This window comes from Protomyctophum parallelum (genome assembly GCF_964188405.1).
Source record: "Protomyctophum parallelum genome assembly, chromosome: 8".
Taxonomy (NCBI): domain Eukaryota; kingdom Metazoa; phylum Chordata; class Actinopteri; order Myctophiformes; family Myctophidae; genus Protomyctophum; species Protomyctophum parallelum.
The window spans coordinates 28,865,438-28,880,427 of record NC_139703.1 but is presented as its reverse complement, the minus strand read 5'-3'; the positions used below and the strand labels follow the sequence as shown (position 1 = coordinate 28,880,427).

Below are 14,990 nucleotides of genomic sequence, written 5' to 3'. Positions count from 1 at the left end.
AAACTATTCATCTCCCTCAAGCCATTTCATCTTCAGAGGACCTAAACTTAACAACAGCGTGGCGCTGCTACGGTATACGCTCTTGGCACACGATGTGATTCATAAGTGCACTCGCAGTGGTCAGAAAAAAATCATGGAAACCGAGGGCACTCTGCCCCCTCTTGTGGTGTTTCTTTTTTTTTTTTTTACGTTAAGAGGAAGAGGAAGGAATCAAATTTCTTTTGGGGGCATCTGGTTCGTTCATGCCTAGTAAAGTACCTCAAAGGAAATTAAGGGAGGGTGATATTTCTCCACGGGGGAAATAAGTCGGTTTTCACAGCACGACTGAAAATGGTGCTGACACATGGCGTGTGATAAGGCAGACTGAGAGACAATGAGGGAAGCAAATAGGTGGCAGACATGAAGGCAACAAAGCAAACAGGCAAGAGGTTCAGAAGCATTCAGTCACAGGTTAACCACTTCGACCAGGGTTGGGAAACCTTTAGGCCGGGCACATGATCACGTAAGTGTTGTCCGAGCTAGGCTGACGTGTGCTGTACAGTTAATTCATACCACCATTGCTTTTACATGTTATTTTAGGCTGCTAATCCTACTATAATGCACGTAACTCGAGAACCGTTAGCCCCACCGATCACATTCGACACACGCGGTCCACACCCCCGCAGGGAGTGCAGTGCCCGGTATCTCCAGAACCACCACAAAAGGCTCTGATCAGGCTCTGCCAGTGGGCCAAATCAGCCTAAATCCCATCACCTGTGCAATTTCCAGCTTCTGCCCTGCCTCAGCCAATTGATTGCCATGGCAACCCCACACCTGCAAATTGATTACATAACCGCTCCACTTTTCAGTCAGTTTGCACTCTTCACACACAGGCAGACTGGCAGATACAGAGATCTCCATGTGGGACACAGACAGATAGTTAAAACGTGTGTTATGACAAGTTGACAACGGGTATTATTAGATTCCCAAGTTGCATCGCTCTCAAGTAGGCTGGTGGCCAACGGGCACGTACAAGTCTAGTTAGAATAATACAGCAATACAATAACAACAATATCCAGTATTGTTGTTATTGTTAATGATTATTGTGTTCTGTTTTTAGCGGACTTTGCAACACTAGCATTTTGCTGCTTGTGTATGTTTGAGAAGTGACAAATACATTTGGATTCTTGATTCCAATAAGAAAGAATGAGTCAATCATTTAATATTGATAATAATGAATAATAAAATATTATTACTATATTATTATTATCATATTCACATCCTACACTAAAGTAGTTTTTGATCAACTCATAGTCTAAAACTGTATTATAATTGGGACTATTAGTCAACTCTGAACTTGGTAGATTATAGCGTCTGTGGCCCTAACACATGGAATGACCTTCAGAGCAGACTACTGTACATTGAGATTCACCACTACGTTGAGATTAACCAAACAGATGCCCACAATATGTAACTGTTTTTACATTGTTTTCAATCTTGGTCTTGGTTTCTATTTGTAAACCTTATATTTCACATGTATGCCTTTTATTTTTGGTATTTTTTCAACAGTGATGCCGCATTGTATTACTCGACGACACTGCCAATGAGTTAAATGACTCTGTGTATTTTCGAGTATAAATACATCTTGAATGAATGAATGAATGAATCACTTCAATAGCCCAATCTCATCACCTTATAGAACAAGAGGTTGTCCAAACCTGACTTAACCCATTTTGGGCCGAGAACCCCTTTTTGGTGTTTTGTTGTTATGCTTTAGCTATTGAAAAATAGCAGATCTGGCGCGCTACGAGCTTGTAGGTCTGCTATTTTTGAAAAATCGAAGAACCACTGACATAGAAACATAGCTTTTTCAGAAAACTGTCAGGATGTAGAAGACATTTTTAGAATCTGATCTCAGGTCAAAATGGGTTGAACACTATGTACTTAGTTGACTTGAATTAAAAAGTCCCCCAGTGGTATATATACTTGCCCCCCCCCCCTTTTTCCCCCATCTACACGTACTGTAATCGTAATCATGTTCCCCTATTATGACATGCCCAGAGGGCTTCAACCCCATACAGGGAAACTGCATGGGCCTGAAGCAGAGCTTGTGCTCTCACCGTTTGAGATGCTGGAACAGGAACTGCATGGTGTCGTGGTTGGGGGGAGGCATGTTCAGCACCAGACACTTCAGGCGGTCCACCTTGTCCTGGTAGTCGGACATCTCTGGAAAGAAACGAGAATGACTTGTTAGTTGACGGACCGCTACATGGTCGTCAGCGACACCTGTTGCTGTGCAGTATATGAAGTAATTAAATTACTAACTGCAGGTGGCTTCTGTGGGTGCATGTGTTTGGTCCGACGTACGTACTAAACCGTTCCGACAGGCCAAAAACCCAAAGCCTGAACCTAACCGGCTCACAGGAAGCCACGGGTTAGTTTTAACCTGCCACACATGTCAGGAGCCACGGGTTAGTATTAACCTGCCACGGGTTAGTTTTAACCTACCACACATGTCAGGAGCGACGGTGTTGTCGGACTAATGCCTGTCGGAACTGTTAGTATGTCTAACAAACGCATGCACCCCGGCCCCGGCTACTGTGATTCATTTGTGTGATGTCCAGATTCCCCAAAACGTTAGGATGATTAAAACTCATGGGGCGTCAAGCTAATGATAATCAAAAACAAGGACAAGTCAATGTTCCCCCACCCCCTGCTGCCACAAGCTTACAGTACATGCACTCATAAATATACAGTACACTTATACATAGTCACTCGCTTTATTAATTTATTAATAATATTTACAATATATTAACCCATTTTCTTACATTTGAATGTAAATGTGATGATGGGTGGATTAAAATGAAAGAGAAATGATCATTCATCACTAAGCATAATTTTATTTGCTTACTTTGTAATCAAGAAAATCTTTAATAAACATTATACAAAGGGTAACCAGGGTTAATGATGTCTATCGCAGATTATGGCCGTAAACGTTAATAATATAAAGTTAAAAATTAGAATCCCTGACTAGAATGGTTGCTAATCTTTCTTGTGGGGAAGGCAAATGAATAGACTTGTCAGGTTAGTGTCTGAGTGTCGGAGAGTGCAGAGACATTTTGATTGATTGATAATTTAATTAGACAATAAACCAGCTAGAGCAGTGGAACAGTGGTTTTCAACCAGTGGTCCGGGGACCACCAGTGGTCCTTGAGGGTGTTCCAGGTGGTCCCCAGCTAAATGATGGAGAGTTGGTAGCCAAATGGACCCTTATAGATCTTTAACTCTTTAGAGTGTAAAATGAAACCAAATGGACCCTTATAGATCTTTAACTCTTTAGAGTGTAAAATGAAACCAAATGGACCCTTATAGATCTTTAACTCTTTAGAATGTAAAATTAAACCAAATGGACCCTTACGGTTACGGGCCCATTTGGTTTCATTTCACGCTCTCAAGAGTTACATTATTGTTAAACATCTGCATTACTTAATTTACAAGAAGTCTACACAATTAGAGAATGTAGATGAATTGTTATCTCTCCTATGGCATACCACATCAACACAGCATAGGAATTGTGGACAAAATCATATCCAACGCTAAGAAATATTCTCGAGTTTTGGGATCTGCGAAGCTAAATCCCATGATGGTCCGACGTGGCTCAAATGCCCAACAAATAATGGGCCTCGAAATGAGAAATGTTGAAAACCACTGCATTAGACCAAAGGGAGGGTATAGGACCGGGGCTGGTCCAGGACCAGAGTCCTCGTTGGGAGCATAATGGTCAGTGCACCAACCAGCTGAGCCACCAGCCACACCACAAACAGCTTCTTTAACCCATTCTGTCTGACCTGAGATCAGATTTAAAAAATGTCTTCTACATCCTGACAGTTTTCTGAAAAAGCTATGTTTCTATGTCAGTCGTTCTTCGATTTTTCAAAAATAGCAGACCTACAAGCTTGTAGCGCGCCACTTGGTGGCGCGCTATGAGCTTGTAGATCTGCTATTTTTCAATAGCTAAAGCATAACATAACGCTAACACCAAAAGGGGTTCCCGCCCAACATCGGTTAACCCCTATTTTATACACTTTGACGTATGATGGAGTTGTGTGATGAAAATAGCAGAGTTTGTACATCTGCTATTTTGATTGCCAATAATTCCACCCCCAGAAAAGTAGTCAAAGGAGTAGTTCACCCAAAAAAACAGACTTATTTTCTATCGATTACACACCCAGTGGACATTACAAGACATAAGAAACTATACCTAAGCAGTGGTGTACTTCTCTCTCAATTAGGCAGCGTTTAGTCTGGACTGTGACGGGTGGAGATAATCATGCGTCGCTTTTTTGAGACAAAAGGTGTTTTCAAGGCAGCTTAGAAATTTGGGATGAAAAGTTGCCAGGGGGGAGGAGGGCTTTAAGTTCTATCCCTGCCTTCCTTTATATGCGTCGCATGAATAGCGGGGGTAAGTGTGGAGAAATGGAGAGAGAGAGAGAGAGCAAAAAGCGTTCACTCACTGACTGTCTCCACAATGTCTGTGAAGAAGCCGTAGGGTACCAGGGGCTCAGGAAGCTCACGGAAGAAGAGTTTCAGAGCACCGCTGATGACGTGAACGTCCTCCCACTCACTCTGGTCCAAATTCAGCTTCTCCTCTGGGAGAGAGACAGAGAGAGAGAGAGAGAGAGGGGGGAAGATAGCGTGAAAAAGATGACAGATACAGACAGAGAAAGAAAGAGAGAGATAGAGAGGGGGGTGGTAATGAAGAAAAGGAAAAAGAAAACAGCATTTACAAAGAAAGTAAACGGCGAGACAGAAGCGGGGGTATGTAATAGCATCAGAGCGAATGGAACATACAGGACGAGGAGAAAATCCCCATCAGCGCTAAGCTTTAGCTTAAAGGCTTGTTGCTGTACGAGAGAGATACAAGTTGTCTGTGAAGACACAGTCAAAACAACTGCTGCACACAACCTCGGGCGCACACGCACGCACGCACGGCCGCGCACACACACACACACACACACACACACACACACACACACGGAGAAATCGGCAAAAAGCAAATCACTTATTCACTCCTGGCCAACGTTTCTCAAATCCACATTGGAGAGCATGTAACATGACATTTTACTGTTCTATAATGTCCCCTTTTGAGGTCTGCGACGAACGTCACTTCATTCAAACAAGCAGAACTGTACCACGGTGTGTTGAGAGAGAGCCCAGAAAGCACCAGGCCCAGAGACTATAGACTAGACACCGCTGTCTCTGTCTGTGGCACCATGGTGCAAACACACACACACACATCTCTGTTGTGGCCACTTGGTGGCACCCATGGACTGTGAGAGAAGCTCACTGTACAGCTCTCTATACATTATTACATCAGAAAACTTCAAGCAGACAGAGCGCTTAAGGGACACACGTACATTAAGCACATGGTAATACAATCAGCACACTGTTCAGCACAACAGCGTTAGCGCGGCGTACGCGTGTAATCTACAGTCACCGTGAATGTGAAAGCACACGCATTATGCCTTCAATTTCTGTTTGTTTTTTAAAGACACACGTGCGTTGACACACTCATGCAACGCACACACATACATTAATACAGAAGCACACTGAATATCACGTAAAAGAACAGGCGGAAGGAAGGCTTGCCGCCGGCTGGCTCTCCTGCATGGTCTCCATTTGAATCTACCTTGTACCAGTTCCTCTGGGAACATGAAGCGGCCATCGGTGGTCACCGCACGCTCTGCAAAAACCAACACTAGTCATTCAATGGGCTGTATGTACAGTATGCCTGCTTGTGAAATGATGTACTGTAATTACAGATAATATATAGTCCCCCAGCGCCCCAGGTGTCTATAGCAGGCCCCCTTCATTTTTCACTCCTTACACCAAATCCCTTCGCTGAAAATAGCCGATGTACAAGCTCACAACGTGTTGCGTTGCGATGAGTTGTGAGCTTGTAGATCGGCTATTTTCGCCAAATGTTTGCCCCAGAATGTGTGTGTGTGTGTGTACGTGTGTCTTTATGTGTGTGTGTGTGTGTGTGTGTGTGTGTGTGTGTCTTTGCTCTGTCTCAGCTTTTATTGTTGGCCGCCATATATGAAGAAGATGCTGATAGTGGGAGTCTTGCTGTAGTAACTGTATATTCATGTGGATATAAATAAATAATGCATGGGCGTGAGTGTGCGTGTGCGTGTCCGTGTGCGTGTGCGTGTCCGTGTGTGTGTGTGCGTGTGTGTGTTTCATCCTCCTTCCTCTCACCGTGGTTAACCAGGAAGCGTAGTTTCTGAATGACAGCCAGGTTTCCAGACACCCTGTAGATGCCGTCGGTTTCCAGCCCTGAAACGCAACACACACACATCCAGCCAGGTGAGTGTGTTAGAGCAGAACATGCATGCACACAAACACACGCACGCACAAACACACGCATGCACGTCAATATATAGCAATATATTTCTTCATATAAAATCTGAGAAAATCTGAGAATGAATGAATGAACAAACGATTATTATTTTTTTAATTGAATGTATTATTTTTTGGACACTCTCTGGCATAAAGGACTTTTACTGTGCACTTTACTGTGAGTTTCGTAACCTCCCTGGATATTGTCTCATGCATTCTCAAGCAATCAATAATTGAGCGCGCTTTGAATTTTTGGTTTTGTTGCTGCGGTGAGTGGCATCCAATCCTCCAAGACATAAGACATACATAAACACAACATGGCACACAAAAGCATAATGCTGTACAGAAAATAACCAACTGCCGGAATAAATGGGCCCACATTTCAACAGCTAGTCGTAGAAACAAACTTTGAAGGTTTAGTTCCCGTGTAATTGCAACAGGAAAAAAAAAGAAAGACAAACTTCCCCTTCACGTTTGATGGCGTGACCCCCATAAAGACTTGTTTGTTGTAATAACGAAGCTATGTTCATGCCTCACCCCCCCCCCCCCCCCCACACACACACACACGCACATGCACACAGGTTTGGTTGGCCAAGTTTGGGCTGTACATTTAAGCCAATTCCAGGAGCATTTTGTTTTCTGCTCGAAAACTAAATTCTTCCGCCATCACTTGTTGCTGGAGTGTTGATTCTTTGCCACTATCTTCAGAGTTTCAGGGACTGTCGTTTTTATACCCTGCAAGTATCTGGATTTGAAACTGTGTGGATTAAAGTAAAGCCACCCTTTACTTTACGAAACCTCTCCAAATACAAACAGAAGGATCTTGTTTTATTAAGCCCTCCACGGTCAGTACAGAACATAATCATCTTTTCCATGAATAAAATATTTTGGTCTATCTTAATAATGGCACCTGCCATCTGTACTCTGTGAGCGTGCACGTCAAAGTCCCCACGGTGGAATATAGACATAACTTAGCCGATTTCTGCAATGCCTCTAAACCCCCGTCGTTAACATCGTTACTGCAGAACTGTCAAGGGAACGTCGCTTAAAATAGGTTTCGCTGTGGCATTTCTATCTAATCACATGTAGTTGAGCGCCATCTGTATACTCTTCAAAGTTCAGCAAAGTAAACTGTACCTCTCTTCTCCACGGCTTGAGTACACAGCCTGACGAAACGAGGCACCGTGTTCCTCTCGCGCTCGCACAGCATCTCCAGACGACAGCCAAAAACTTGATCTGCATGGGGACGTCACGCAGCAACAAGGCAGACACAGAGACACACACACAATCTGCTCAGAAGTATTTCACAGATCATTATGGATTCTACAGGCACTTCCTGACAACACTGATAATAGCACATAATATGGAAGCTACTGTACAAGCAAGTTTAAGCGTTATCCAAGTTTACAGTTCAAAAGGCCTTTCTCTAAGAGGGAAAAAAAAACCCTCGAGCCGATTTCAGCTGCCATCCTCTGCTCAGTTCCCAGCCGAGAACTAAGCTCGCCCTTGATGATGCAATGGCATTCATGTACAGTATATACAGTGCGCCTCAGCGGCGCTTCATCTGAGAGGCTCTACACTAGACTTACTATGTATTCCATTGTGACATTGCTGCATGATCATTTTTATTCCCATTGCGCTGCAAAGCACGTTTGTGTAAAGCACCTCATAAAAAAATCATGGATACAGTAGTCAGTGTGCTCATCACTTTAACTTTTCCCTTATTTGACCACAGAAGATGCTTAATTGCACATTTTTATTTAGAGCAGTGGCGTGGGAGGGGGGGAAACGTTACCCACACATCAATACTTTTACACCAGGGGCCAGCACAGCACAGCAGTCTTGTATAATACTGTCGACTGAGCAACTCCAGGAGATCAGATAATGGTTGAGTGCCTAAATTGGGGTTGTTTAAAGGACACCACTGGTGTTTTCAGTTCACGTTTGGTTCCCTAGAGTTCTTCTACACATTTTAACATTCATACGTCTAGGCCCTAGACGTATGAATGTTAAAATGTGTAGAAGAACAAGCAAAAAAACTAATATTGCCCTGCAGTAAGGCAGACATACTGTAGATCTGTGTTTTGTGATTAGAATCACGTGCACATTCATTTGATATCGCCCCCCTGGAAGCACTGTGTGCCAGCGGCTGTGTCTTTAACGCAAAATTAAACCTTTTTACCTTTTACTGTAAGTGTAACTGTACAACCGGGCGTGATATCTTCAAATAGTTTAAATAGATACAAATTGGATAATCCAAAATGGTAAAGCCAAATAAAAATTAGCTTTAAAGGAAGATCATCTAGCCATCACTTTGGTTTGCACGCACGCACGCACGCACGCACGCACGCACGCACGCACGCACACACACACACACACACACACACACCTCAACACCATATCTCTTCAGCAAAGGCATCTGATCTACAGGCTCGAGTCACATTCCAACTATTTGGAATGTTGCCTTATTTTTGACCAAATGTTCTCGCTGTTATGACATGCCTATATACGGACGCTATATGGGTTCATGCCATTTTAATAAGGCACGCATTCTTTGACGCGTCAAATGTCACCTTTGATGAGGCCCTTCTCCTGCAGGGCCTGGAGGGGCGGTCTCTTCAGGATCAACTTCTTCAGGCGACTCTTCACCCTCTTCCTCTCCGTGTTCTCCAGGTTGGAGGCGGAGCGCGGCACTGTAGAGGGAGGAGGAGGACAGGAGGACTAGTCAGAGCAGAGGAGGCTATAGGGCACTGGTTCCCAAACCTTTTAGAAGGACAGGAGGACTAGTCAGAGCAGAGGAGGCTATAGGGCACTGGTTCCTAAACCTTTTAGAAGGACAGGAGGACTAGTCAGAGCAGAGGAGGCTATAGGGCACTGGTTCCCAAACCTTTTAGAAGGACAGGAGGACTAGTCAGAGCAGAGGAGGCTATAGGGCACTGGTTCCCAAACCTTTTAGAAGGACAGGAGGACTAGTCAGAGCAGAGGAGGCTATAGACTGATTCCGTAGCTGGTCTCATGGTCGCAGCCTACGTATTTCCTGTAGGCGGACTCGACGTAGCTGCGGGGATAAAACCCTCACCAGGCGCATCTCTTCCACTACAGTGAACGGCAGAGTGACTGATGTTAGTTTGCCTCAAACTTTACTCCTTTACCTGCTTTTTTACTAACACTAACATTACAAAGATGCCCAGAACATTGAGATGAACCTGTGTAGTTTATGGCTGCTCCAACAGTAGTGGCAACATAAAAAATAAAATAAAACGGAATGTCTAATATCCACCGCGGTGGCTGAGACCAGAGCCATTGAGTAATGGTTGAGACGAAGCAGTGAAAGATACATAACGCCAGTGTACTTTATACCTCATACTTTAAATGCTTAGTATGAGGTATAAAATACAGCAGCCTTGTGGTCATAAATCAGAAAGATTTGGTATTGGGTAAGACTGGCGATATGTATCTTTCCCTGCTTCGTCTCAACCATTACTCAATGGCTCTGGTCTCAGCCACCGCGGTGGATATTAGACATTCCGTTTTATTTATTTATTTATTTTGCCACTACTGTTGGAGCAGCCATAAACTACACAGGTTCATCTCGATGTTCTGGGCATCTTTGTAATGTTAGTGTTAGTAAAAAAGCAGGTAAAGGAGTAAAGTTTGAGGCAAACTAACATCAGTCACTCTGCCGTTCACTGTAGTGGAAGAGGTGCACCTGGTGAGGGTTTTATCCCCGCAGCTACGTCGAGTCCGCCTACAGGAAATACGTAGGCTGCGACCATGAAACCGCTACGGAATCGGTCTATAGGGCACTGGTTCCTAAACCTTTTAGAAGGACAGGAGGACTAGTCAGAGCAGAGGAGGCTATAGGGCACTGGTTCCCAAACCTTTTAGCCCGTTACCCAAAAGAGAAATTTGATGTCTCTCCACGACCCAAAATAGTGAAAATAGCAGATCTACAATCGGCTATTTGTTTTATAGTTTATGGATTATAGTTTTTCTTTGGGGGGATGTTTTTTGAAAATAATATAAAAATAATAATAATTAAAAACAAAATGTAGGAAACCCACAAATGGGTCCCGACCCAGTGTTTAGAAACCAGTGGGCTAGGGGGGGAACAGGAGAGGAGCAGGGTGAGTGAGTGAGTGAGTGAGTGAGTGAGTGAGTGAGTGAGTGAGTGAGTGAGTGAATGCCTATTCATACTCCAGTTTTAGGTGATGAGGTGATCACTGAAAACTGGAGTATGAATTGGCCTTAAGTGGGACAGGAAGTGTGGGGGAATAAAGCCAGGACGAGTGCTGGAGGTAGAAGAGGGCACTCTGAAGGATGGCCCGGGGCCGGGGCTTACGTGCAGCTGTCCTGTATCTGTCGTCCTCATCCTCTTCCAACATCTCCACGCTGCCTGCCCTCCTCAGAGAGTACAGGAGAACATTGTCTAGAGGGTTATCCTTGTCCTGAAACACAGGTAAATAAATGACTTTACATGGCCGCAGTTATCTGATTAATGTGAGTGAATGTGTGGCTTGTACCATAGCCTCGGTACCCAGGCTTTTATTTTCGTTTTCGCATTCGGCTCAAAAATGAAAGCCTGGTCTAGGACAAGGACTGTCTAAAGAGGACGAGACACGAAGACCGTACGGGCGACGCCATGTTGCTCCATGGTGCTCCATGGAAGGAAAGAAACATGCGCAATGGGCTATATGCAGCCAACACTTCCGCGTTCAGCTTCCTTGGTCTCAACTGTGCATGTTTCTTTCCTTCCACGGAGCACCATGAAGCAACATGGCGTACGGTCTTCGCGTTTCGTCCTCTTTAGACAGTCCTTGGTCTAGGAGTGGGAGTGAACTACGGTGCGGAGGAGGGGCGCTCGACATGTGCTGATGTCAGTGTCGTCCGCTGTGTTCTACCAGGGAGGGGAGGGGGGGCGGAAGGGAGCGGGCGCTCAGATCGATTATGATCCAACGCATTGCTCCCGGCGGCACCCAGAAATCACGGCGGCTGACCAGGCTACGTATACAATGACAAGAAAGAGCGTGAGAAGAAATGAATGCTGTGAGTGCGAGAAATACATCAGAACTGTGGTCATGTGGGAGGGAAAAAAGTATTGTTTTTAGTTGACTTAGGTGTCCCCAGGCCTCTATATGCTAGGTCCATTAGTATTTCCCCCTACGCCAAATGTCTTTGACAAAAACTGTAGATCTACAAGCTCACAGCTTGAAGAATGGCTATTTTCGCCAAATGTTGTTAACCCACGGATTAGGGTTCCTAGGGGTTCAAGAGGTTAAACTGGGTTTTCAGTGTTTCAGATTTGCAATCATGTTTTCTAATGTGTGTTTTTACACAGTCAGCGGTTGTAATGGTTATAATAACATACAGTAGCACAAATATATCATTGTGTGTGTGTGTGTGTGTGTGTGTGTGTGTGTGTGTGTGTGTGTGTGTGTGCGCGCGCGCGCGTGCGCGCGTGCGTGCGTGTGTGCGTGCGTGCGTGCGTGCTCAGATGCTTCCCATGTGTTTGTGTGAGACAGCCTCACCAGTTTGTCGATGACACTCTGTATGGTGTTGTACCACTCTCTGATCAGCGAGTCTGTCTCCGACTGCAGAAGGAACTCGTTGCCCGTCACCGTCCTCAGCTGAAACAATCCGCAGTGCACGGAGCATTAAAACCTCCTCCCTGTAGTGTGGCGAGCGTGCGTTAGCCGACACCCGTACGCATCCCACACCGCCATCTTTCATAGCGTAGCGCTGCTGTCACACCATCGCCGCTGCGCTAAGCTCTGGAGACGATTTCACAGTTCCCCAGTGAGCTTTTTAACAATGTGTTTTTTTTCTCCTCTTTCTCTCTCTCCCCTCTATTCACACTTCTCTGACTACACATTGTGTAAATCTCTTTTAAAGCAGAGTGTAACAAAGTGTAAAGCAGTGATCTGGGTAGCGAGAATAAAGCAAAAAAAAGTTGGCTCGTGTAAAGTTTCACCCAACATGACATAGCTTTTGGTCAGATATTCTGTCACACGGAGTGGGCTGAGTTTGCGGTGCGGAGGGGTTTAAGTTGCAAAGCCGGACACACATATGCAGTGGAGGTGTTAAATAAGTGTTTTTCTATATACTTCCTGTGATACTCGACTTCCTTTAAGCCGAATACGAGCACAAAAACACATTCTTGCCGTAGGACAGTTGAATTTAAGTTCAAATGGAGATTACTGAAGAATGCTGTGCTGAATAAATCCATAAATACTTAATTGAATTTGACCACCCTACTTAATCTATACTAAATGCCCTCCATTTGTCCCTCTACTGTAAGCTTGTTACAGTTTTGTTACTTTTGCTGAATAGAGAACGTTAGTCTTCATATGGTTAAACGATAAACCAACGTAATTTAAATATCTCAATTCCTGCAGACAGAAACAGCCTCTGCCTCCTCTCTCTCTCACTCCTTCCCCCCCTCGTGTCCTCAGCTCCTCTACCTCACTCCTTCCCTCCCTCCTTGTGTCCTCAACTCCTCTCTCACTCCTTCCCTCCTCGTGACTCCTTACCTCCTCTGCCTCACTCCTTCCCTCCCTCCTTGTGTCCTCACCTCCTCTCTCACTCCTTCCCTCCTCATGACTCCTTACCTCCTCTCCCTCACTCCTTCCCTCCTCGTGACTCCTTACCTCCTCTCCCTCACTCCTTCCCTCCTCATGACTCCTTACCTCCTCTCCCTCACTCCTTCCCTCCTCATGACTCCTTACCTCCTCTCCCTCACTCCTTCCCTCCTCATGACTCCTTACCTCCTCTCCCTCACTCCTTCCCTCCTCATGACTCCTTACCTCCTCTCCCTCACTCCTTCCATCCTCGTGACTCCTTACCTCCTATCCCTCACTCCTTCCCTCCTCATGACTCCTTACCTCCTCTCCCTCACTCCTTCCCTCCTCGTGACTCCTTACCTCCTCTCCCTCACTCCTTCCCTCCTCATGACTCCTTACCTCCTCTCCCTCACTCCTTCCCTCCTCATGACTCCTTACCTCCTCTCCCTCACTCCTTCCATCCTCGTGACTCCTTACCTCCTATCCCTCACTCCTTCCCTCCTCATGACTCCTTACCTCCTCTCCCTCACTCCTTCCCTCCTCGTGACTCCTTACCTCCTCTCCCTCACTCCTTCCCTCCTCGTGACTCCTTACCTCCTCTCCCTCACTCCTTCCCTCCTCATGACTCCTTACCTCCTCTCCCTCACTCCTTCCCTCCTCATGACTCCTTACCTCCTCTCCCTCACTCCTTCCATCCTCGTGACTCCTTACCTCCTATCCCTCACTCCTTCCCTCCTCATGACTCCTTACCTCCTCTCCCTCACTCCTTCCCTCCTCGTGACTCCTTACCTCCTCTCCCTCACTCCTTCCCTCCTCATGACTCCTTACCTCCTCTCCCTCACTCCTTCCCTCCTCATGACTCCTTACCTCCTCTCCCTCACTCCTTCCATCCTCGTGACTCCTTACCTCCTCTCCCTCACTCCTTCCCTCCTCATGACTCCTTACCTCCTCTCTCACTCCTTCCATCCTCGTGACTCCTTACCTCCTCTCCCTCACTCCTTCCATCCTCGTGACTCCTTACCTCCTCTCCCTCACTCCTTCCCTCCTCGTGACTCCTTACCTCCTCTCCCTCACTCCTTCCCTCCTCATGACTCCTTACCTCCTCTCCCTCACTCCTTCCCTCCTCATGACTCCTTACCTCCTCTCCCTCACTCCTTCCATCCTCGTGACTCCTTACCTCCTATCCCTCACTCCTTCCCTCCTCATGACTCCTTACCTCCTCTCCCTCACTCCTTCCCTCCTCGTGACTCCTTACCTCCTCTCCCTCACTCCTTCCCTCCTCATGACTCCTTACCTCCTCTCCCTCACTCCTTCCCTCCTCATGACTCCTTACCTCCTCTCCCTCACTCCTTCCATCCTCGTGACTCCTTACCTCCTATCCCTCACTCCTTCCCTCCTCATGACTCCTTACCTCCTCTCCCTCACTCCTTCCCTCCTCGTGACTCCTTACCTCCTCTGCCTCACTCCTTCCCTCCCTCCTTGTGTCCTCACCTCCTCTCTCACTCCTTCCCTCCTCATGACTCCTTCCTCCTCTCCCTCACTCCTTCCATCCTCGTGACTCCTTCCTCCTCTCCCTCACTCCTTCCCTCCTCATGACTCCTTACCTCCTCTCCCTCACTCCTTCCCTCCTCATGACTCCTTACCTCCTCTCCCTCACTCCTTCCATCCTCGTGACTCCTTACCTCCTCTCCCTCACTCCTTCCCTCCTCATGACTCCTTACCTCCTCTCCCTCACTCCTTCCCTCCTCATGACTCCTTACCTCCTCTCCCTCACTCCTTCCCTCCTCATGACTCCTTACCTCCTCTCCCTCACTCCTTCCCTCCTCATGACTCCTTACCTCCTCTCCCTCACTCCTTCCATCCTCGTGACTCCTTACCTCCTATCCCTCACTCCTTCCCTCCTCATGACTCCTTACCTCCTCTCCCTCACTCCTTCCCTCCTCGTGACTCCTTACCTCCTCTGCCTCACTCCTTCCCTCCCTCCTTGTGTCCTCACCTCCTCTCTCACTCCTTCCCTCCTCATGACTCCTTCCTCCTCTCCCTCACTCC

The 14,990-nt window shown here is 46.3% G+C and overlaps 1 protein-coding gene across 1 annotated transcript in view; it reads right to left on the bottom strand.

The window, feature by feature from the left end:
* Positions 1 to 14,990, bottom strand: part of arhgap9 (Rho GTPase activating protein 9) — a 68,801-nt gene that overhangs the window by 2,138 nt on the left and 51,673 nt on the right. Inside the window, exons 13-20 of the mRNA XM_083770860.1 lie at positions 11,910 to 12,008; positions 10,724 to 10,829; positions 8,955 to 9,074; positions 7,519 to 7,617; positions 6,241 to 6,318; positions 5,669 to 5,722; positions 4,494 to 4,628; positions 2,100 to 2,205 (exon numbers count right to left, since the gene is read on the bottom strand). Of these exons, the coding sequence (XP_083626986.1) occupies positions 2,100 to 2,205; positions 4,494 to 4,628; positions 5,669 to 5,722; positions 6,241 to 6,318; positions 7,519 to 7,617; positions 8,955 to 9,074; positions 10,724 to 10,829; positions 11,910 to 12,008 (797 nt within the window). The remainder of the gene's footprint in view (positions 1 to 2,099; positions 2,206 to 4,493; positions 4,629 to 5,668; positions 5,723 to 6,240; positions 6,319 to 7,518; positions 7,618 to 8,954; positions 9,075 to 10,723; positions 10,830 to 11,909; positions 12,009 to 14,990) is intronic.